The sequence below is a fragment of the Eubalaena glacialis genome, chromosome X (assembly GCF_028564815.1).
Source record: "Eubalaena glacialis isolate mEubGla1 chromosome X, mEubGla1.1.hap2.+ XY, whole genome shotgun sequence".
Classification (NCBI taxonomy): Eukaryota; Metazoa; Chordata; class Mammalia; order Artiodactyla; family Balaenidae; genus Eubalaena; species Eubalaena glacialis.
In genome coordinates, this window is record NC_083736.1 from 9,067,759 (window position 1) to 9,093,092 (window position 25,334).

General features: G+C 39.4%; 1 protein-coding gene across 7 annotated transcripts in view; it reads right to left on the reverse strand.

Moving 5' to 3' along the window:
- The window catches only part of ARHGAP6 (Rho GTPase activating protein 6), a 485,829-nt gene that overhangs the window by 44,016 nt on the left and 416,479 nt on the right, over nucleotides 1-25,334 (reverse strand). For all 7 annotated transcript variants that reach the window (XM_061178422.1, XM_061178423.1, XM_061178424.1 and 4 more), the window contains exons 3-5: nucleotides 10,864-10,935; nucleotides 4,221-4,477; nucleotides 2,006-2,201 (exon numbers count right to left, since the gene is read on the reverse strand). In XM_061178422.1, the coding sequence (XP_061034405.1) occupies nucleotides 2,006-2,201; nucleotides 4,221-4,477; nucleotides 10,864-10,935 (525 nt within the window). The remainder of the gene's footprint in view (nucleotides 1-2,005; nucleotides 2,202-4,220; nucleotides 4,478-10,863; nucleotides 10,936-25,334) is intronic.

Below are 25,334 nucleotides of genomic sequence, written 5' to 3' on the forward strand. Positions count from 1 at the left end.
AAGCATTTGGGTGAAGTAAAAGTGAGGCAGGGTGGTGTACATGAATATATAGATGGAGTCAATATAACTGTCCAAGACCAATTTTTTTTGTTTCTCTCTCTCTCTCTCTGTTTTGTTTTGTTTTGTTTTTGTGTGTGTGTGTCCAAGACCAATTTGGGAGAGAATGAAAAGGTCTTTGACAAATGTCTACAAAGCTAAAGTGAATCAAACTCTCTGCTACTCCTTTCAAACACTGGCAAATAAAGTCTTACAAAAGAATTGTTTTTGAAATTTGCTCTTTTTTCATTGGTTTAAAGTGACCAAGATTAATATCTGTTTGAATTTGAACCTATCTCTCATTTTTCCAGAGCCATTTGGTCTAAACATCATGGAAACTCGGAACAGAATCAGGTCCTTGAAAGATCATGTAGGTTATCTTCTTTCCTTTAGGCCCTAAACTGCATTGTAACTATTTCCCCTGCACCCCCCCAAAAAAGTGAACTTCCCTCTTTTTTAGTAATCTTAAAGGAAATGCTATTTTACAAATTATAATTCATGAAAATTTATTTTCAAAAAGAAAATACAAAGACATGCCAAGTTTTCTTTCACAAAAGCAGTTACTCAACCTGGCACTGCATTTTTGCATGGTTAGAGTAGCATTTTCTCGTTTAGAATTCTTTATAGTGCTACAGTTCACTCTCTACATTCTTTATAGGGAAAAATTATAATTATAAAAGTATGAGTCGCTTTTTCTACCTCGTAGTAAAGTTTAGGCTAAATTTAAATATTCCGGTAAATTCTTTAGGTGCTAAAAGCAACTAAAGAACTCTTTAGTTGCTAAGCTATTTTGAAAAATAATTCTGTTCAAGTAATACTGATTGAAACATTTACATTGTGTTATCATGATACTAAGTATTGGGAATTCAAAATGTCTAAGATATTTTTATTGATGTCCAGTTTACTTTCCAAGAAGAGACAGATAAGAATGTACACTCATACACATACATATACATATTAAAATTTTGTATAAAGTTTCAATACATATTAATTATATTAAGTCACCCATATGTTATCTAGTGATTTCCATATATAATGAATTGATTAAGAGACCTGGACATATCGTAGTAATTTTTATAAAGTCCCACTTTTATTAGAAAGAAATAGACGGGAATGTTAAGAGTAGTTATGTCTATATGATAGCCTCAGAATTTGCTTTTCTGTTTCTTTTTTTGCTCTATTATGATGTGTATATTATCTTTATAGTAAAAAAGCAATTACAGTGACGTATGTCAATTATTTCTCAATTAAACTGGAAAAAAGAAGCAATTATAAACTCTTCTCACGTCCATAAAATGCATGCTAACATTATAGCAAACAAATTCAGATCGTAGACATGGCTGTTTGATGAGCCAAAAGTCTAAAGTTCAGCAAAAATTTTAAAGAACTGTACATTGTTTTAAAGTCAGCATATTAAGTGGAACTGAGTTTCCAAAAGGGTCACTATGAAGAAATTTTAAGTGGACAGCTTTCCACAAAAATGCAAAGAGCAATATAGAAACCTATTGTCCAAAACTATGTATTTTCTATTCACTTGAGGAATGGTTTTCTAATCTTTTTTTTTTTTCTGTAAGAAGCTGGACTATTATTTTTTAAAGGAAGCCTTGTGTAACCTCAATGTATAAAAAAGATAAAAGTGGCTCTGCTTTGTTTGAAGGGGGTCCTGAGGATAGTCCCAGCCCAACAGACCTTGCCCTCCCCTCAATTCCTTGATCTCCAGGGTCACTTCTGAGGACTCTTTAGGGCTGGGGAGTCTGAATACCATCAAGTTGATTCCCGCCACCCCAAATCTTGTTTAGCCCTACTGGGGTTAAGCAAACCCTCATATTTGTAAATTTTCTTTGCAAAGGAAATTTCTGCCTAGAGCCTGATCGAATGATCATAGAATTGAAATCGGGTGCTTGAATGAATGATGCCTGAATACATGAAAGTCTTTAGTACTTGACTGCTGACAAACAAGTCTGCTTACCATGTTTTTCTAGATGTTGACAGCAGCTGTCCACCAGCCTGGGGACCTGTCTGTAAATGGGATTCAGACTGAGTTTCTTATCTCTGGCTTTTTCTTTTTTATTTTGAGCCTCGGCAGGCAAGGAGAGTTGTAACGCTTCTAGCAGTCGAGACTGATTGTCATCAAGATCGGTGATAGAATCCACTGACATTGCACCCTGCAAGTTATACACAGACATGAACACAGAGTGCAGATGGAGAAAATAAAAACTGCTTCCCCCAATGCCATCCAGTAAATCCTTTTGCCCACGACTATTTATCACACTCGAAATAATACTGTTTAATTGTGCGGTTTGTATTTTAAAAGGAAAAAAGGTTAGGAAACCTCCGCAACACAGGGTAAGGTAATGACATTTACAATTTCAACAATAGACAACTTTTTCCAAATAGAAGACAAGAGATGGCAAACATACAATTAAAATATTTTGACCCAACCACTTCATTCCTTGAAACAAGAAAAAAATCACATACTTGACGAATGAGGTAAAGTCAGAGAACTCTTGTGAAAAAAAAATAATAATAATTCAACTCTCGAAAGTAGATTTTAAAATAGGAGGATTCCATAAAGAGTCTTAGTTTGGTTTCCCCCAAGACGTGACACAATGAACTTTATTAGGGGAATAGTCCCAGGAGACAGCTGTAGGGAAGTGGGGAAATGAGAAAGGGAAGTGAAGGCAGCTAATGAAGGGAGCATCACCAAGCCTGTGACAAGCCTGTGGGCCGCTGGAGCCCAGTTGCCCTGGGGACCTGGGAGACCGTGTAGATCATGCACCTCAGAGCTATTCCTGCTAAGGAGTAAGGGAGTTGGGGTATTTATACCACGAGCCTCAAGAGTCATTGATTAAAGACAACTTCTGGTAGGGGTAGGGAGGTGACATTAACGCCTTGCTACTTGCAGCCTGTCATCTCTATGGGTGGGTGCCTCTGGCCATCAGAGAAAGCCCTTAGCCAAGAGATGAGGTAATGACAGGTGGAAGGAGGGCTGGCACGCTAGGAATGGTAAAGGCTCAGGGTAAGGGTGCAGGGCACCACTCATGTCTGTATGGCCACCCACCCTTTGATGAAGCATAAAGGAAGAAGTTGGCTGCTAGCAAGGCCTGGCCAGAGGGGAGGGCATTTGGGAGGCCCATTGCCTGGGCTCTAGATTCTCAGAAAGCTCATATGTGGCATTTTGGTGTCATTGCCATATAGGCTTATATAAACAGTCTGAGAGACTATGCCAGCGTTGGAAGAACAGTTCTGTCACGCAAATTCAAATATTCCATTATGTTGTCATTTCTTCAGCTTTAAACACAGTGAATCCCTGAAAACAGTGGTGGGTGGCTCAGGTGCCCCTGAGTCTTGGAGAGGTTCTAAATGTTGGAGGCTGATTGAGAACTGCGGATTTTAACTGGGAAGTGCCTCAGGTTTTAACTAGGGCAGTAGTCAATGGCTGGAGGTGGCAAAGATTTGGGCCTTCAGGTGAAAGGCAAAGGAGAGATCTCCCAGTGACCTAGGAAGTTTCAGAGATGCTTATCACCTGACTCAGCTAATCACCAACCAATTTGCCTGGACACTCAGCTTTCCTGGATTGAAATGTGAAATTTGAAATGCCAAATAATAGCACAGTGCCTGGAACATAGTACTCACTCAATAAATGGTACCATATGATTACCGTATTGAATGAAAGAGGACATATGAGTGTGTGTGTGTGTGTGTGTGTGTGTTTCTACAGTTATGTTTGAGAAAAAAACCATGTTCCGTTGGTAAAAAAAAATGTCATTGCTTATGAAGAGCAGCAGCAAATTCACTCGGCCCGGCATAGTTCTTGGATGAGATGAAGAGATTAACAAAAACACCTGGCCCTGCCCTCAAGCCTCAAAGTCTCATGGGAAATTCTGGTAACACAACAGAAGGTTACACTAGAGTAGGGTCGGTGGTGATGTTGTAGAATGTTCTGGATATCACGGGTAAGCAAGGAGAGGCACCCAATATCTTTGAAAGGGGTCAGGGAAAGGCTGGGAGGGGTGGGTCAGGTGCCTCGGGGCCAGTGCAAGTTCTCCCTGAATGGGGTTGTTGACAGATACCTGGACACAAACTGCATTTGCAGTTTTCACATGAGCCAAGACTCAGAGAATAACCTTAGACCTCTTCCGTTGTCCTGACATCGGGGTCAGAGAAAACACTGGCCAACTCACCCTCCTCCTGGCCCGAGGAGCCGGCTCCGGGGTATTGGGGGATGTTGACTCATTTGGTGTTTCTGAGGTGGAGCTGAGAGATGAGTTACTGCTTGAGAGTTCTTTGTTTTGTCTTTTGTTTCCAAATGGGAGGAGGGAAGCCACAAAATCGGATGCAAGCTTCTGCTCGTCCCTCTGCGAGTCCTGCTTGAGTTTATAGGCCCGGTCGTTTGCGATGACTTGGGATAAGGGCATTCCAAACGCCTGTGGGATGAACTCTGGAATCAGAAGACAAACATTCACTTTCAGAGAAAGACTGCACCAGGGAAGACTCTCAGTCATGTTGCAGATCAAAGGGCAGACATATTCAAACGACTGTTTTCTGAAGAATTGATTCATCCATCAATATATATGGAGATGACTTTTGAGTTTGTCAGAGTGGCTCAAGTTTCTATCTCAATAAAGAAAGCTAGTATGTATAAAGAGCATGGGTTTTAAAAATCTAAGCCTCGAGTTTTTCTCGACGTATCTCAAGTATGTTTAAAGGAAATAACTTTATAGAGACAGGCGACATTTTTTGATAGGATGAACATAATACTTCATCCTCATGAGTAAACGGTTTTACAAAATGTGTCTTTGATTGATGTCTCAAGAGGCCCCGAAGCTTACAAGGCCTGAGAAGACTGTGTGTATACATGCATTCAACTGTCACTTACTAATACCTACTATGTGCCGTGTCAAGGTATGCAGTGGGGAGTACAAAGCTTACAGAAGGTCCAGTCCTCGCTCTTGAAGGGTTCAGAGTGTGGGGTGAGGTGGGAGAGTGGAGAATCGGATATGTAAATAATTGTAATTGTGTCTATCATGTGTGTAAGAGACAGATGCCAAAAATTACTGAAATTCAGGTAAGTGGCTACACTTGGAGGTTCCCAGTCAAAGAGGTTCCAACATGTGAAATGACAACTCAAGAGACAGAGGAGCAGCTTGGGAATAAGTTTGTTCTTTTTTTCTTTGTGTTCTTTGTTCCCACATGCTGCCTCCAATTGCTGGGTTAGGGCTGTCACCCTCATGATCTATACTCAAGCCATTCTCCTGGCCACATGCAGAAGTGGATTCTCACCACTAAATATTCAGTGAAGGGCCCAGAATATAATTTATTAAATCCTCTAGTAAGGACAATTTTGGGGAAGGAGCATAATGCAGAAATCTACGGCTTTATTTGGAGATGTACACACAATTGCATTCTGGATCTCTATAGTAAATCCACTTGTATACACGTACATTGTAAGCACGTTGATCCGTAGGGCCAGGCATTTTATTGGTAATATTTTAAATTCATGCTGAAAAGCATTAATAATTATATTAAATGCATTATTTCTTTGAGACCCAAAATTACATCTCCTAGCAGCAGAAAACTGGAGTCTAGCCTCTCCCTTGTTTTTATAACCCTTATGAATAAAACCAGAATGAGCAAGGGAAAACAATTCTAAGGCTGAAAAAGCTAACATTAAATCAGGTGGAAAGAGGCTCTAAAAGGTTTTCCTCTTTGATCCACGGCAACATTTTGAACATCCCTGGGCTAATAGTCAAGTCTGCATTAAAAGCAGAAATGGCACTTGAAAAGCCTGAACCTCTTGTTCTATCAAAACATGCAACTCATTTTGAAGTGAAAAATCAAAACTTCAGCATTTCGGGATTTTTCAGAGGATGCTTATCGTCCTCTATAAGTTTGTTAACTAGTCGGCATACGTTAATGCAAAAAAACAATTTAGGCATTTGTTTTGAGGGATCAATGTGGACAGTGTAGCAAGATCCAATACTCACTACTGATAAAAGGTCATTTCCACTACTAGCAAAATTAGAAACCAAAGGGGACACGTCAGGATTTATTGTGTAAATCAGTGCTATCTTGTCTATGGGAATAATCAAATAGTCTTCCTTCAAAAAGCTTGGGGCAAATCTAGGAACATGCGTATGGCAAGGCTGATAGCTACTCGGAATATATAAAAACTGTTGGTGGGTAATGATAGCAGAAAGGACATTGATAAACGTATCAAGTGACCTGTGTCTGCTCAAGTAGGCATACTCATAGCAGGGATTTAATGTGACATGAGGACTATTGATTCCTCTCCTAGACATTTTTTCCACATAAAGGAAACCAACCAGACTCGGCTAGAGATCTGTAATATCCTTGGAAAAAAGAAGCAAGATGGTTTCCTTTGGTATCTGTCATTTTTAATATCTAAAAGTCTGCCGCTCTACTTGTAAATTGGAATAACTGAATAGAAATTAAACAGATGGAATACATGAAGTCATTCTCCCCAAATGACTCCTTTATTTATCTTTTCTTATTTCTGCTTTTCTCTAATAGGCTTTCTTTCCTGGCTGAGTTTATTTATTCTTTCAGTGGTAGTGTTTTGATCTAGTCTCTTTAGTTTCTCATTGCTTTCTCCAGAGAACTCTCTCACAAGCTTCAGAAAGGAGACAGATCTCTCTATGCTCTAAACTTGTGTCACAGTGTCTAGTCCCTGGAAAATTCTAGGCAGGGTTCCTTGAATGTGATTGCTTCTCAAAATATGGGTCTTGTGAAATTGAGGACTCAGCCCAAGCCTGTTGAGCAAAACCTTCCTTTCTCTGTAAATAAAGTGTTGGGCACACACGCTTATCTGTGGGTTCAAAGCTTTTCTGTTGGCGAGGAGAAGGGAACCTACAGACTCTGTGTTGATAGCAGCTAATAAACTTGATAATGGGTTTTTAAAACCATAAAAATATTACCCGAGACTCAGTGTTCTGGGCCCAGGGACTGTGTGTATCATGTTATAATCTATAGTATGTGTTTACTAAGGAGGCTGCATCCCCTGCTGTCCTCATTGGTAGAGGCTGTCTCTGCTCCCTCCCCATGACCCTCAGGGCCAGGAGGTGGTGTGCTGGTCGCTCAGCTCCCTGCTTCAGCTTCCAGATCCTCCCCCTCCTGCTGCGTGGCAGAAACCTGGTGCTACTGCAAGCTTCCCCTGTTCCCTGCTCATTGCTATCTTCTATCATCACAGTCAGAACCCCCATCTACCATCATCCCGGGTGACGTGGATGTCTACCCAAGTGACCCGTCTGATTCGCTGTCCTCACATCTCCTTGACTTTCTCCTCTCCTCTTACTTTTTCCTGCAAGCTACCTTTTTCACCAACTCCCTCGGTCCCATCCTGGACCTATCCTCACCAGAAGTGATTTGGCCCCTGGAATCAGGCTTCCTTCCTCCACCGTGGTCTCACCCCCCCACCCCAAGTTCATGTTTTACACTGCAGTGTGGCAATCCATTTAGTGGCGATCCATTTAAAGACACCATTAAGCCACCCCATCCTTAATTCACTTTGATGGCGTCTCCATGTTCTTAGCATGCAGACCGGAAGTTGCGCTGCTGTCCACACAGTCCTGTGTGAGGTGGCCCCGCCTACTCTTCCCTGGAATCACACTCCCCTGTTTCTCTCATCTCCAGTAACAGCACTCAATACATTTTCTTTGAGAATTTCTAAAGAGTGATAACTGATACTTGATGTTTCTACTGTTATTTAACATGACACAAAATAAAGTTGTATCAACTATTCCTATGTAGTGCTACTTCACAACTCACATATATTAACCCATTTAGACAGTGAGGAACAATAAAACATGGCATGATATAATTTCAGCATAAAGAAAGGTGCTAGACCTGAACTATCACCAGAGTTTATGTTGATAAACATTTCATGATCTGAAAATATCCTGTAGAGAGGGGACCTAGTTCTCAGACTTAGGCCACAGTAAAACCTATTTCCCTTGTGCTCTGATTAGGAACCACATTAATTGGCACAAAGTAGCCATTTAAAAACCTTTTCCCAAAAGTGATTCTTTTTGACACAAGGAAGAAATTTTCTGAAGTTCTGAAAGTTTAAAAAATACTTTTTGGATGCCAAGTAATTTAACTAAGAGAAATGAAGAACCTGGAACTATTCTGTATGAAAATATGTTTTCTGAACCAGCATCAATCCTGAATTACTTTCTGTATGGAAATCAAAAGTCATATGGGCACTGCTTAAGTGGCAGGAGGGACACAGAAGTGTCACATGATCTGCTGTATATTATGTTAAGGCAATTAAATAAAACACAGGACATGATTCATTCTGATTGAATCAATTAATATAGCAGCATATCAAACATTTAATGAATCGCTTTATTGGGAGAGCAATTCGATTCTAAAAAGCTGCTCCTATTTATTTTTAGATGACCTAACCCAAGAAGTCATCTAGAATTTCCTGTTTTCCTTCTTTTACTCTTGGATTCAAATGATTGTCATTTTTCACATGTGCAGCTGTTATGAACCCCAATGCTAATATTCAAACGGAAGAAAACAATGTGAACTGATCACAACTATGTGAGACCTGCACACTGCCTCATCACACCCGGGTTCCCAAGACATCCATGTAATGGATGTGTGGACACACACAGGACTTTATGCTCAGAAAAGATGCCATGTAATTAAGCTTCACTTAAGCCTAGGACATCATCTTTTTAACTATCAAAGCTATATTAAAAAAAAAACCTCTGTTGCCATAAATCCTGATATTTTTCTCCTTAGTTGGATGGGTGATTTGTTTTTTCTTTGGAACCACCAGGACCTGCCTTCCTTTTCCCAGCCAGCACCCCTGTGCAACCTTATAGAACACTGCCAAGTTTTCACTTAGCCTATATAATATATAAATATGATTTGGTCTAAAAAACGTATAATAGTCCAGTGCATAGTGGTTGATTACTTCCCCTGGCCCTTCCTGCCCTACCCTTACTTCCTGCTGTTTTCTTACATAAGCAAGCACACATACATCTCCCTCATTGTGCTTAGTTTAGCCGGAATGGGCACTTCTGAAGAATCACCTCAAGTCTACATCATGAGTATTCAGATCCTAGTACCATTATCTTCATCCTAGAATAAACAACTTTAAAGATAACACATTACTAATATCAGTCTGAATGATCCCTTTAATAACTCTATAAACACTGAGAATTCTCACGAATTCTCTAATCTCACGAGACAAACATGGTCCATGGCAGGAACAGAACGAGTAAAAACTCTAGTTTAATAAAGCTACGCTGGCTACTAATGTTCCTTTAAAAAAATAAGGGTAAGAACACATGAACCAATTAAGTACAATACAATTTATCAGACAATGATAGGTAGCTGGACAAGAGTTAATGCCTTTTGCATTCATTATGCCAGCAGTAGATTCTCCTGTGGTAGAAGGTGCCCTGGGGAGTATACTGGTTACTATGGACCAGAGTTCTCATCTTAGAAGGTGCACATTAGTAGTTTATAACATTACTCATGCTCAGTACCCCTACAGACCAATGGGATCAGATTTTCTGGGGTGGGGGTCTGGGCACTGGAATTTTTAAAGGTTTCAAAAATTATTCTGCTATGTAGTCAGGGGTAGGGATCACTGACATTTTCATGTCCTTTTCTTCAGTTTGAGGTAAACATTTGAAATGTCTGGAGATATTCTGGTTGGGGGCGGTGCTACTGGCATCTAGTGGTAGAGACCAGGGATGCTATTAAACATCTCAGACAATGTACAGGACAGCCTCCACAAAAAATAATTATCCAGTCTAAAATGTCAATAGTCCCAAGGTTGAGAAATCATGCTCTAAGGGAAGTAAAACACTGGCTTTCCATTCTTTAGAATTCTTTAATCTCTTTTTAGTCCAAGAACCAGATATCATGACCCTTTAGGCACAGTTCAAGATATGGGTGTAGAGTCTCGGATCAACGGTGTGTCTAGGTCTTGTCTAATACTTATCACAATGCATTTATTTTTATACCTTCAGTTTCATTGCCTTTCATTACTTTTCAAGCAGAAATTCGATCATTAGATAAAAGAACTCCAAGGTGAGATATATGGCTTTCCTGACTCTACACTCATTCCCTACATCATATAAAATGGAAATACATTCATATGACCACACCATTCAGCAGTCATTTCATATGAAACCATAGAAACAAGCCACAAAAAGATGTACTGGGTTAATGGGGCCCAGGTGCCCATTATGCAGGTTCAATGAATATTAGTTAAAAGTGACCACAAATACCTCTGAAAGAATGGCTAAACTATCGGTTTCCTAAATAGATATAGAAGGGGACAGTATGAAGAGAGTCAACAATTCCCAAAACACACAGGGCAAAAAAATAAGCGTGCTGTGATCTAACATTACAATGCTGAGAATGTCCCATCTTCAGTAGCCATGAGGGTGAGACGGTTTCTTTCCAGTAGTCATGGTGGGGGGATCCAAACTCTTTCTCATTCAACTAGCCCTGTCTAACTATCTGGATTTGCCAGACAGCTGGTTAGCATTAGAGATGCTATCCATGGCTGCTCAACCCGGTTTTCCTTATGCATTGCTGATTGGCTAGCATCATAATTGGAACCATAAACTTGGCAGAAATCACATTTTGCTCAAACTAGTTGAACTCATCAGTTCAGTACAGGGCCACTCCAACAGCCTTCAATGACATTCCATCGTAGAAATCCAGTTTACATAATAGAGTTGAAGCACATAAATCAATGCAATTCAAAAACCCTACCAAATTCAACCATTAGGCTCCACGGGAGATGCATTTGCTTTAGTTCATTCTGTCCTTTACCTCTGTCTTTGTTTTTCTCCTTCCCTAGTGAATCCAGTTTCTTTCTCAAAGATTTCTTTCGCTTTTGTCCATCTGTAAACATTAAAAGAATGAAAAGTTGTAAAAACAAGCATATAACTGACATTTTACATTATGAATAACTACATTTGAGCAAAAGCATGACTTCTCACTTTACTCAGAATTTGGCATTTTAAACAGAGTAATGGCCCTGAAAATACATGAAAATCCTTGACTTGGATTGCACACATAACCAGAATCTTGGTGTATGCTCTTAAATTGTGTTTCAATCATGGGAAGTACAGGAAACTTACCTCCTTCAGAAGTCATTTAGTTTTGACACTCAGATATGTTTGCTTTTTCTATTACATGAGTCTCTTCCTATTCTTCACGTTCACGTAAACCAATGTTATCTCGAATAAAATCTCCATGAGAGGGGAGCCAACAATACATACGGCTTTGACATTCATGAGCTAGCAGAGTGTAACTGGATAAGGAAATGGATTCGGGGTCCATAGAACTCAAACCTAATTATTGCTGCACCATTTACTCATTATGTGACTTTGGACAAGTCTCAGGGTCCTCATCTGTAAAATGGGAATTTCGTGGAGTTGTTGTGAGAATTAAATAAAACAATGCATATAAAGTGTTTAATGGGGAGCCTGACACATTCCATAAATTCAGGTCTACTTTCTTTTGGGGGGTTTCATAGTATTCCATGGTATGCCTATACCATAATTAAATTAACCATCCCCCCCACTGATGGACATTTGGGTTGTTTCTAATTTTTTACTAGAATAAGTAAGGCATTTATCCTCTTAGCATCTTGCATTTGCAACAAATGTACTTAACTGGTTAACTCACCAAATAATATAGATACCTCTCATATCAGTAGCCAGCTGCAAATGAATTCCTAGGATATCATCATAAAATATTGGCAGTCATCATTGCAAGAATGTGTTTTGGAATAATGCAGCTGTCAACTTAATGTGTGGGAAGTGCAAATCGGGAATCCACACTGCTACCAATCAGGAGAAATGCAGCCCATGCTGCAAGGAAACTTATGTTTAAAAGGGGGATTAAGAATTGTCTTTTTTCATAAGATATACTTAAAAGTGTAGTAAAGAAAGAGATTCAGCCAGATAAAACTTAAAGGCAAGACTCTGATATCAGGAAAAGACAGACTAAGCATTCTTCAACAGAAATGAGCGTTCCTGGGATCCTCATGGGGCTGCAGATGTTCCCAACGCCTCCTCTCTGAATTTTTGGAGGCAAAAGACATCACAACATAATCAACAGGCACACTCAATCCCTCCTTCCTTTCAAAACGCAAAGAAATATTTTTAAAGTGATTCTCCTCCCATGAAATGGAAATAGTTCATAAGAGTCTTCACTCTTGCAGTCATGAGATTTGTATAGATGAAAATTATGTAAATCAGTTGTGATGTGGCAAAGAGCCGTCAGTCTCTTTCATCATGTGTATGTTCTTATCTTCAGTGTCTAAACGATGATCTCACCATAGGGCCTTACATGGCTTGTTACATACAGACAGACATTAAACATACTAACTGCACAAGATTCTAATCTGTTCTTCAGATAGGACTGACAGGTCTTTTACTTTGTAATATTTTCTTCATCACTAGTTCATATAACCAAATATATTTGACTATAACAAGAGCATATTTCTTTAAAAAATTCTATCATTCCTTCATTTTAATATTTAGTTGACTCAGAAGAATAACTAAACCATATATTAAAGCTTAAGTGGGGGGGGGGAGACCATCAAGACGGTGGAGGAGTAAGAAGTGGAGATCAGCTTTCTCCCCACAAATACATCAGAAATACATCTACATGTGGAACAACTCCTACAGAACACCGACTGAACGCTGGCAGAAGACCTCAGACTTCCCAAAAGGCAAGAAACTCCCCACGTACCTGGCCGTGTGGTTGACAGGGTCTTGGGGCTCCAGCCGGGTGTCAGGCCTGAGCCTCTGAGGTGGGAGAGCCGAGTTCAGGACAGGTCTCAGCCACCAGAGACCTCCCGGCTCCACATAATATCAAATGGCGAAAGCTCTCCCAGAGATCTCCATCTCAACGCTAAGACCCAGCTCCACTCAACAACCAGCAAGCTCCAGTGCTGGACACCCTATGCCAAACAACTAGCAAGACAGGAACACAACCCCACCCATTAGCAGAGAGGCTGCCTAAAATCATAATAAGGTCACAGACACCTCAAAACACACCACTGGACACGGTCCTGCCCACCAGAAACCATAAAACAGGCACCAGTCCCCTCCACCAGGAAGCCTACACAACCCACTGAACCAACCTTAGCCACTGGGGGGCAGACACCAAAAACAACGGGAACTACGAACCTGCAGCCTGTGAAAAGGAGATCCCAAACACAGTAAGTTAAGCAAAATGAGAAGACAGAGAAACACACAGCAGATGAAGGAGCAAGGTAAAAACCCACCAGACCAAACAAATGAAGAGGAAATAGGCAGTCTACCTGAAAAAGAATTCAGAGTAATGATTGTAAAGATGATCCAAAATCTTAGAAATAGAATGGAGAAAATACAAGAAACATTTAACAAGGACCTAAAAGAACTAAAGAGCAAACAAACAATGATGAACAACACAATAAATGAAATTTAAAATTCTCTACAAGGAATCAAGAGGGAAGAGATATGGGAACATATGTATATGTATAACTGATTCACTTTGTTATAAAGCAGAAACTAACACACCATTGTAAAGCAATTATACTCCAATAAAGATGTTAAAAAAAAAAAAGGAATCAACAGCAGAATAACTGAGGCAGAAGAACGGATAAGAGACCTGGAAGATAAAACAGTGGAAATAACTACCACAGAGCAGAATAAAGAAAAAAGAATGAAAAGAATTGAGGACAGTCTCAGAGACCTCTGGGACGAGATTAAACACACCAACATTCGAATTATAGGGGTTCCAGAAGAAGAAGAGAAAAAGAAAGGGACTGAGAAAATATTTGAAGAGATTATAGTTGAAAACTTCCCTAATATGGGAAAGGAAATAGTCAGTCAAGTCCAGGAAGCGCAGAGAGTCCCACACAGGATAAATCCAAGGAGAAACACGCCAAGACACATATTAATCAAACTACCAGAAACTAAATACAAAGAAAAAATATTAAAAGCAGCAAGGGAAAAACAAAAAATAACATACAAGGGAATCCCCATAATGTTAACAGCTGATCTTTCAGCAGAAACTCTGCAAGCCAGAAGGGAATGGCAGGACATATTTAAAGTGATGAAAGGGAAAAACCAACAACCAACACTACTCTACCCAGCAAGGATCTCATTCAGATTCGATGGAGAAATTAAAACCTTTACAGACAAGCAAAAGCTAAGAGAATTCAGCACCACCAAACCAGCTTTACAACAAATGCTAAAGGAACTTCTCTAGGCAGGAAACACAAGAGAAGGAAAAGACCTACAATAACAAACCCCAAACAATTAAGAAAATGGTAAAAGGAACATACATATCGATAACTACCTTAAATGCAAATGGATTAAATGCTCCAACCAAAAGACATAGACTGGCTGAATGGATACAAAAACAAGACCCATACATATGCTGTCTATACAAGACCCACTTCAGACCTAGGAACACATACAGACTGAAAGTGAGGGGATGGAAAAAGATATTCCATGCAAATGGACATCAAAAGAAAGCTGGAGTAGCAATTCTCATAACAGACAAAATAGACTTTAAAATAAAGACTATTACAAGAGACAAAGAAGGACACCACATAGTGATCAAGGGATCAATCCAAGAAGAAGATATAACAATTGTAAATATTTATGCATCCAACATAGGAGCACCTGAATACATAAGGCAAATGCTAATAGCCATAAAAGGGGAAATCGACAGTAACACAATCATAGTAGGGGACTTTAACACCCCACTTTCACCAATGGACAGGTCATCCAAAATGAAAAGAAATAAGGAAACACAAGCTTTAAATGATACATTAAACAAGATGAACTTAACTGATATTTATTGGACATTCCATCCCAAAACAACAGAATACACTTTCTTCTCAAGTGCTCATGGAACATTCTCCAGAATAGATCATATCTTGGGTCACAAATCAAGCCTTGGTAAATTCAAGAAAATTGAAATCGTATCAAGTATCTTTTCCGACCACAATGCTATGAGACTAGATATCAATTACAGGGAAAAATCTGTTAAAAATACAAACACATGGAAGCTAAACAATACACTACTAAATAACCAAGAGATCACTGAAGAAATCAAAGAGGAAATCAAAAACTACCTAGAAACAAATGACAATGAAAACACGATGACCCAAAACCTATGGGATGCAGCAAAAGCAGTTCTAAGAGGGAAGATTATAGCAATACAATCCTACCTCAAGAAACAAGACACATCTCAAATAAACAACCTAAACTTACACCTAAAGCAATTAGAGAAAGAAGAACATAAAAACCCCAAAGTTAGCAGAAGGAAAGAAATCATAAAGATCAGATCAGAAATAAATGAAAAAGAAATGAAGGAAACAATAGCAAAGATCAATAAAACTAAAAGCTGGTTCTTTGAGAACATAAACAAAATTGATAAACCATTAGCCAGACTCATCAAGAAAAAAAGGGAGAAGACTCAAATCAGTAGAATTAGAAGTGAAAAAGGAGAAGTAACAACTGACACTGCAGAAATACAAAGGATCATGAGGGATTACTACAAGCAACTCTATGACAATAAAATGGACAGCCTTGAAGAAATGGACAAATTCATAGAAAAGCACAACCTTCTGAGACTGAACCAGGAAGAAATAGAAAATATAAACAGACCAATCACAAGCACTGAAATTGAGACTGAGATTAAAAATCTTCTAACAAACAAAAGCCCAGGACCAGATGGCTTCACAGGCAAATTCTATCAAACATTTAGAGAAGAGCTAACACCTATCCTTCTCAAACTCTTCCAAAATATAGCAGAGGGAGGAACACTCCCAAACTCATTCTACGAGGCCATCATCACCCTGATACCAAAACCAGACAAAGATGTCACAAAGAAAGAAACTACAGGCCAATACCACTGATGAGCATAGATGCGAAAATCCTCAACAAAATACTAGCAAACAGAATCCAACAGCACATTAAAAGGATCATACAACATGATCAAGTGGGGTTTATCCCAGGAATGCAAGGATTCTTCAATGTATGCAAATCAATCAATGTGATACACCATATTAACAAATTGAAGAAGAAAAACCATATGATCATCTCAATAGATGCAGAAAAAGCTTTGGACAAAATTCAACGCCCATTTATGATAAAAACCCTCCAGAAAGTAGGCACAGAGGGAACTTACCTCAACGTAATAAAGGCCATATATGACGAACCCAACATCGTTCTCAATGGTGAAAAATGGAAACCATTTCCTCTAAGATCAGGAACAAGACAGGTTGCCCACTCTCACCACTGTTATTCAACATAGTTTTGGAGGTTTTAGCCACAGCAATCAGAGAAGAAAAAGAAATAAAAGGAATCCAAATCGGAAAAGAAGTAAAACTGTCACTGTTTGCAGATGACATGATACTATACATAGAAAATCCTAAAGATGCTACCAGAAAACTACTAAAGCTAATCAATGAATTTGGTAAAGTAGCAGGATACACAATTAATGCACAGAAATCTCTTGCATTCCTATACACTAATGACGAAAAATCTGAAAGAGAAATTAAGGAAACACTCCCATTTACCACTGCAACAAAAAGAATAAAATACCTAGGAAGAAAACTACCTAAGGAGACAGAAGACCTGTATGCAGAAAACTATAAGACACTGATGAAAGAAATTAAAGTTAATACAAACAGATGGAGAGATATACCATGTTCTTGGATTGGAAGAATCAACATTGTGAAAATGACTCTACTACCCAAAGCAATCTACAGATTCAATGCAATCCCTATCAAACTACCAATGGCGTTTTTCACAGAACTAGAACAAAAAATTTCACAATCTGTGTGGAAACACAAAAGACCCCGAATAGCCAAAGCACTCTTGAGAAAGAAAAACAGAGCTGGATGAATCAGCCTCCCTGACTTCAGACTATACTACAAAGCTACAGTAATCAAGACAATATGGTACTGGCACAAAAACAGAAACAGAGATCAATGGAACAGGAAAGAAAGCCCAGAGAGAAACCCACGCACGTATGGTCACCTTATCTTTGATAAAGGAGGCAAGAATATACAATGGAGAAAAGACAGCCTCTTCAATAAGTGGTGCTGGGAAAACTGGACAGCTACATGAAAAGAATGAAATTAGAACACTCCCTAACACCATACACAAAAATAAACTCAAAATGGATTAAAGACCTAAATGTTAACTATAAAACTCTTAGAGAAAAACATAGGCAGAACACTATGACATAAATCACAGCAAGATCCTTTTTGACCCACCTCCTAGAGAAATGGAAATAAAAACAAAAATAGACAAATGGGACCTAATGAAACTTAAAAGCTTTTGCACAGCAAAGGAAACCATAAACAAGATGAAAAGACAACTCTCAGAATAGGAGAAAATATTTGCAAATGAAGCACCTGACAAAGGATTAATCTCCAAAATTTACAAGCAGCTCATGCAGCTCAATATCAAAAAACCAAACAACCCAATCCCAAAATGGGCAGAAGACCTAAATAGACATTTCTCCAAAGAAGATATACAGATTGCCCACAAACACATGAAATGATGCTCAACATCACTCATCATTAGAGAAATGCAAATCAAAACTACAATGAGGCATCACTTCACACCAGTCAGAATGGCCACCATCAAAAAATCTACAAACAATAAATGCTGGAGAGGGTGTGGAGAAAAGGAAACCCTCTTGTACTGTTGGTGGGAATGTAAATTGATACAGCCACTATGGAGGTTCCTTAGAAAACTAAAAATAGAATTACCATATGACTCAGCATTCCCACTACTGAGAATATATACCCTGAGAAAACCAGAATTCAAAAAGAGTCATGCACCCCAGTGTTCATTGCAGCACTATTTACAATAGCCAGGACATGGAAGCAACCTAAGTGTCCATCGACAGATGAAGGCATAAAGAAGATGTGGCACATATGTACAATGGAAGATTTCTCAGCCATAAAAAGAAATGAAATTGAGTTATTTGTAGTGAGGTGGATGGACCTAGAGTCTGTCATACAGAGTGAAGTAAGTCAGAAAGAGAAAAACAAATACCGTATGCTAACACATATATATGGAATCTAAAAAAAAAAAAAAAGGTCATGAAGAACCCAGGGGCAGGACAGGAATGAAGATGCAGATGTAGATAATGGACTTGAGGACACAGGGAAGGGGAAGGGTAAGCTGGGACAAAGTGAGAGAGTGGCATGTACTTATATATACTACCAAATGTAAAATAGATAGCTAGTGGGAAGCAGCCGCATAGCACAGGGAGATCAGCTCGGTGCTTTGTGACCACCTAGAACGGTGGGATAGGGAGGGTGGGAGGGAGACGCAAGAGGGAGGAGATATGGGGATATATGTATATGTAGAGCTGATTCACTTTGCTATACAGCAGAAACTAACACACCATTATAAAGCAATTATACTCCAATAAAGATGTTTAAAAAATTTTTTTAATTAAAAAATAAAAACTGGAAAGAAAAATAAAAGGTTAAGGGATTTATTTTTCATAACCAGTGGACAGATCCTAAATTTCAAACAAGTTGTCAAAGAACCAGAATACATATAGGCTAGGAGACATTTTCTTTTCTTTTAAGATACAGTAGAACAATTTTTTTAAACTTTTTTTTTTTAACTAGAGGATGTATGATATATGTAGATGTGTATAAATATAAATGTACAGTGTAAGTATTAATGAGGAAGTCAACTCTCACATAACCAACAGCCAAGTTCAGATGTAGACTACAGCTAGTACCCGAGGAGCCCTCTGTACGCCTCCCTTCCTGTCACCCCTGGTAATCTCTGGACTGACTTTTGCAGTATCAATTATCTGCTTTCCTTTATAGTTTTACCATCTATATATGCATTTATAAAGAATATAATTCTGTTTTTTATCACTTTCAAATTCATAGAGATGGAATCATACTGTAGGTATTCTTTCTTGCCTCATTTATTTCATTCATTAACACTTCCTAAGATATACCCTGTTGAGGCAGGTAGCTGTAGGTGATTGCTATTCAGTGTTTTCTTGAATGAATGTACCACAGTTAATTTTCCCACTGAACTGTTGATGGAAATTTGAGTTGTTTCTAGCTTGGGACTATTAGGAACAATGGTTTTGTTCATGTCTTCTTATGTACAAAAATCTCTCTGAGACAGCGATTCTTAAAGTGTGGTTCTAGCACTAGTAGCATCAGTATTACTTGGGAACTTGTTAGAGATGGGGATTCTATGGTCCCACCCCAGACATACTGAATCAGGAACTCTGGGGTTGGGGCCCATTGAGCCCTCCAGGGGATTCTGGTTCACACTAAAGTCTGAGAACCACTGTTCTAGGATATATATGTAGAAGCTGCACATCCAGGTCAGTGTGTATGTAATCCTAGGCTTTTAGGAGGTAACAATGAACTGTTTTCCAAGTAATTTTCCTAATTTATATTCCCACCAGTATGAGAGTTTCCATAGATCCACAAGAATACTATGTATTTCAAACTCCAAAACTCTAAACAATATCTTGAAGCCTCCTTATAGGAAAAATATGATCTTTGTGAATATTGGTCTATCATAAAAAATGCTTAGCTATTTACAACAAATATTATACTTTTCACTTAATTAGACAGAGGTGAAAGTTATTAATAGGCAACTAGACAAAATGATGGATGATGTGCAATAATGTGTAAGGAGGCATTGCTTTAGCCATTTTCTCATTTAAAATCCTCAGGAAAAAAAAAAGAAAAGAAATAAACTAAAATCCTCAGGAAAAATGACCAGAGCTGTGCAATAAAACCGCTCACCCCTCTTCTCCCCTGTGATCGATCAGTGGTTTGTTGATTGAGTCTCCAGTTTTTGAAGAATGTCTTTTGTTTCCATAGAGCACAGAGAACCTGCTCGAGAGACTGCCGTATTACGTGCTTGCAACCATAGAGAATAGTTTACGTTCAACCAGTTCCTCGGATGCCAGTAAGTGAGTTAAGGGCCATTCCATCTTTTAAAGAAATTCAAGCTTCCTAACTATCCACACTGCACAGCAATGTTTTTATAATGCAAATAGTGATGAGTGTATGCTTACTAACTGCTCTCAGAGTGGGCACTGTCTTACGGACTACAGAGACCTGTAGAGAAAACTGGGGTCGCACGTCCTGATCAAAGGCATCTTGGAACAAGCCCTTGAGGATTGCCCTCCACGTGCCTGTGGGAGACCACATCCTAGATGGGAAAGCCCACAGACATACACGACACAATAGCAGACGGCAAGACAGCAAGCCTTCCGCATCCGAGTGACCACAAAGCAAAGGAATCATCGTTATGGAGTGTGGTTAATCTGGCCGTCTTGGGGGAGGCCAGTACCAAACAGGGTCTCCAGGAGGGCTGACGACAAGAAAACATGAGCTTGCTTCTCTAGGACAAGGCTTTTCACGGCCTCACTCGCTGTCAGTTAGTGTTCCAGTTTAAGGCTTGTTGGTTTCTCTAGCTAGACGAGAAGCTCTCTAAAGGTAGCACCATGTCTCCTAGGCTTTTGTCTCCCTCCAAGTAAAGAGCACAGGGCAAGGCACGCCATGAGGAATTGTCAGCACTGTCCATGGCCAGAAGTCAAATGGAGGTTTTGGGTTGCTTCCAAAGAGAACCCAGGACCACTGAAGTACACACCTCCTAATTTTAATCAGATCAGATCAGATTCAGAGAATACAGGTTATTAAACAGTATGTTCCATATTAAGTTGATTCTAGAGATAATAATGATAAAAAATATTGTCCAAAGAAAGACTTGTTTTTGGTGATAGATGGAAGAGTAAGGGTTACTTTTGGGGCATGGCTCTTGCCTGCAAGGGGGCAAGAAGAAGCCTCCTGGAATACTGGGAATGCTCCCTATCTTGATCTGGTTGTCGGGTACATGGTCCATGCATATTAAAAACCCATTGAGTCGTACGTGTGGACATTCATATTTATGTACATTACTATATATATGTTATTCCTCAATAAAAATAACAAAAGACTTTGTCATTTTTACAGAATGGCACCAACATAAAAATTGCATTAACTGAATGGGGCTGAAAACTCAGCAAGAAAGTCCTGCAAAAGAAAGTTCTCCCATGTCTAACTTTTCTAAATATCTGAATGCCCATGATCTCATCCAGCTACCACAACTTCCCTGTGACACAGGCATACAGGAACAATGAAGAGCTAGTGTTTTTTTGAGTATGTATCAATACTAGAAGCTTAGTATCTAAGACCTTTTTGCATCCTCACAGCAGCTCTACAAAGCCCACCCTATTATATTTTGCTACTTTATAGATGAGGTTAGGAGAGGTTAAGTAACTTGTCCAAGGGCAGAAGTTGGTAAGTGGTAAATTTAGAACTTGCACCCAGGACTAGCCAACAACCAGCTGGTGCTCTTAACCTCTACCTGTGCTGTAGGGAGGAAAATGTGGTGTCTACTTGAGGGAAGTGACATTAAAGACCAGATATAGGGACCAACATGCCCAAGGTAATACAGAGTTAGAGAGGAAAGAGAAACGAACAATACTGAGCTCTAAATGTTCACCAGGATTCTCATGAGTCATTTTTGCATATATGATATTATCTAATACACATCAACATACAATCCACTGAGGTAGCCTTTTGATTTATTCATTTTACAGTTGAGAAAATTAAAATCAGAGAACTAAAGCAAATTCTCCCCAAATCACAGGACTGGTAGGTGGTAGAGCTGGAATTCAAACCCAAATTGCGGCTCTTTCCAGAAAGCTTGGCTCTGTCTTGAGGTGGGTAGCTAGGAGGAGAACCCAGATACCTGTGATGAGAAGCTGAAAATCCTTTGTTTAAGGTCACTTTGCCTCTGCATCACGAGAGATGGTTCTGGAGGTGTTTGTAAAACAGTGGATGTTCATTCGTAAGGGTCATTTAGACTCTTCCCTCCCAGAAGCCTGGGCGATGAACAAGAATATGCTAAGCCTCGTTCCTTAGTGAAGCAGTCACAGAGAATGGGTGTAGACAGCTGAAATTCACAGGTGCACTTGGATATGGGACAGGGCATCAACATTTAAGCCCCTTTAAATCCCTTCACTTGCCGAGTTCCGCAAAGATCACATTACTGGAAAGGAGAAGAAATTGCCTGCGCTGAGACACGAAATGAAGTCAAAGAGAACTTACTAAGTGCAACTCTGGGGACAAAACCCTCTTCTGATGTTGCCACAGAGCTAGTCCAGTGGGTGTGACATGACCATATCCAGCCCCCCACTATTCAGGTGGTATTTAGCCCACACAGTGGTTGACTGATTGATTGATTTAACTGAAGTATAGTTGATTTACAATGTTGTGTTAGTTTCAAGTGTACAGCAAAGTGATTCAGTTATACGTATATATGTGTGTGTGTGTATGTATATATGTATAAATATATTCTTTTTCAGATTCTTTTCCCTTATAGGTTACTACAAAATATTGAGTATAGTTCCTTGCGCTATTCAGTAGGACCTTGTTGATTATTTTATATATAGTAGTGTGTGTATGTTAATCCCGAACTCCTAATTTACCTCTCCCCCCGACCCCCATTTCCCCTTTGGTAACCATAAGTTTGTTTTCTATGTCTGTGGATCTATTTCTGTTTTGTAAATAAGTTCATTTGTATCAACTTTTAGATTCCACGTAGAAGTGATGTCATATGATATTTGTCTTTCTCTGTCTGGCTTATTTCACTTAGTATGATCATCTCTAAGCCACACAGTGATTTATAAAAACTTGAGCTCTAATGCGAAATCTTGGGAAGTTCACATACATATCTGGATTTCTAACCTCTTGAGAAAGGTGGGAGAGCTGGTAGCACTGGCTCCCACATTCCTCACACTCACCCCAGGCCAGCATAGACACCTAACCCTGGGCCACTGCACACCTGGCAAGCCTTCGAGTCTGCAACTCCATCCTAGCCTAAAAGGAAGGTTCTCGCTTGTTTCAAATCTTCAAAATAATTCCTGCTGAGAAAAGTTTGAAGGAATGCTTTTTGGCACCACCTGTCCTGCTTTTCCCAACCACAGCTGCCTTGCTATTTACTTGGACCAGAAAAACAGACTCTCAGAGAACGCAAACCAAAGGAATTCATAGGCAGTGAGGGGAGCTCAGTAACAAAGTGAGGAAAAAAAGATATAAAAGAAACACTTGGTGGCAGAATGGGAAGTGGCCCTTTAGAAACTGCATATAACTTATGCCACAGTTTCTCAGTCTTGGCACTAGTGACTCTTCGTTGTGAAGGGCTGTCCTGTGCATGGTGGGGTATTTAGCAGCATCCCTGCCTTTAATTGAATAGATGCCAGAGCACCCTTCCCTGTTGTGACGACCAATAATGCCTCTGGACATTGCCAAATGTCCGGCAGGGACAAAATCACTCCGGTTGAGAACCACTGGTCTGTGTATAACTCTACCTAGAGAACAGCTCTGGGCTCAAACCATGTGACATCCGAACTATAAAACATTCACATTTTCCCACTTGTCACAATACTCAATTTATACCCCATCTCAGTTTTTGTTTTAAAGAGAACAATATAAAAATGTTTATGAATTGTTGAGCCTTTATATATAATGTTGAATTTTGGACACAGTAACAATTCCCTTCAATTTATAAAGAAATGTGAGTCTGCCTATAGCTATCTTTATACCAAATTCCTAATTACAGGGAGGGGAATATAGCAAGTTCCTTGAGTTAACAGCCTTCTATTTCTTTACATGAAGTTCTTTTTCTCCTTTGGTGGTGGTGATGATGGGGGGGGGGGAACACCAGATCGAGTCATCTGGCATCTGATGGTGAACAACTGTGTGAGTGGAGTGTCTTTAGCATTCAGGGAAGACTCAGGGGACACGATTTCTTCTTCTTCTTTTTGTTTTTTTAAAGAGGACTAAACATGGCGGATGAAGAGACCTACTGGTCAGCCCTCCATTGGCCAGAACAAGGATTCAGGAGGAATTTGTAGGAAGACAGTTTTGTCAACAAATGGAACTCTTCAGCAACGGAATAAGCTGCCTCACAAAAAAAGCACTGTTCACTGTGGCTTCTATCTTGGATGCTCTCTGTCTTGCATCCCTCACTCTGGTGGAAGCCATGGCATGAGAAGCCCTTTGCAAAGGGCTATGTGGTGAGGAACTGGAGTCTCCAGCCAGCAGCCACGTGAGTAAGATTGGACACTGATCCTCCGGCCCAGTCATGTTTTCAGATGACTGCAGCCCCGGCTCAGGTTGATGGCAACCTCATGAACCAGAACCTGAACCAGAACAACCAGGATAAGATATTCCCAGAAACTGTGTGAGATAAGAAATGTCTGTTATTCTTTAAAAAAAGAGAAAAAAAAAAAGAGATGCTCAGCTAAATGCATGTAGTATCCTGCATGGGACCCTGGAACAGAAAAAGGATGTTAGTGGGGAAACTGGTGAAATCTAAACAAAGTCTGTAGTTTGGTTGAGAGTAACATACCAATGTTGGTTTCTTAGTTGTGATAAGTGTACCAAGGTTATAAAAGATGTTATCATTAGGGGAAACTGGGTGAGGGGCGTATGGGAACTCTGTATTATCTTGATAACTTTTCTGTAAATCTAAAATGATTCCAAAATACAAAATTCATTTTTTAAAAAGCCCTTTCTCCCAGGCACTGGATGTATTCAAACAAAGGTTGAAGACTCATTTGTCAAGCATGTGACAAAGCGGAGGCTTGCCCTGCTCACTGAAGTACTTCTGAAACACGGACTTGGGAGCTGAAATTTATGGCAAGAAGGTGACTCACATGCCAGAGTTTCTGACCTGGCTGAAACTATTGGAATAATCTTCCTATTCACATCTCTCTGATCTGAAAGAAAACATGTGTCTAAGCCAATATAAAGCATCCATGATATCTGCCATTCTGTGTAGCATGTTTTCTGGAAAGGGAGTGGACAGTTGAGAGGCTTGACCAGATTTGTTTTTATGGCTCTGGTGATGTTTTCATATGTGGCTGATTAGATTATCTTCAGATACCTCCTATTTCTTCGGTTCTCTAAGTCACTTTTCTGCTTAAGTTATCCAGACTTTGTACCCATCATTGGAATCCAAGAACACTGCTTAGCACAGAAATCTGTTTATTTTTCATGTTCTGATGCTTATCCTAATAAACCGAAATATAGTTTTTAAATTATATATATGAAAGTACATTAGGTGAGTCCCACAATCTGTGGATGTCTTATAAAAGTGTTTACTAAAATTATTTAATTGTTTACCAAAACTAAAATTCATTCTTTAGTCTCATCTACATTCCCC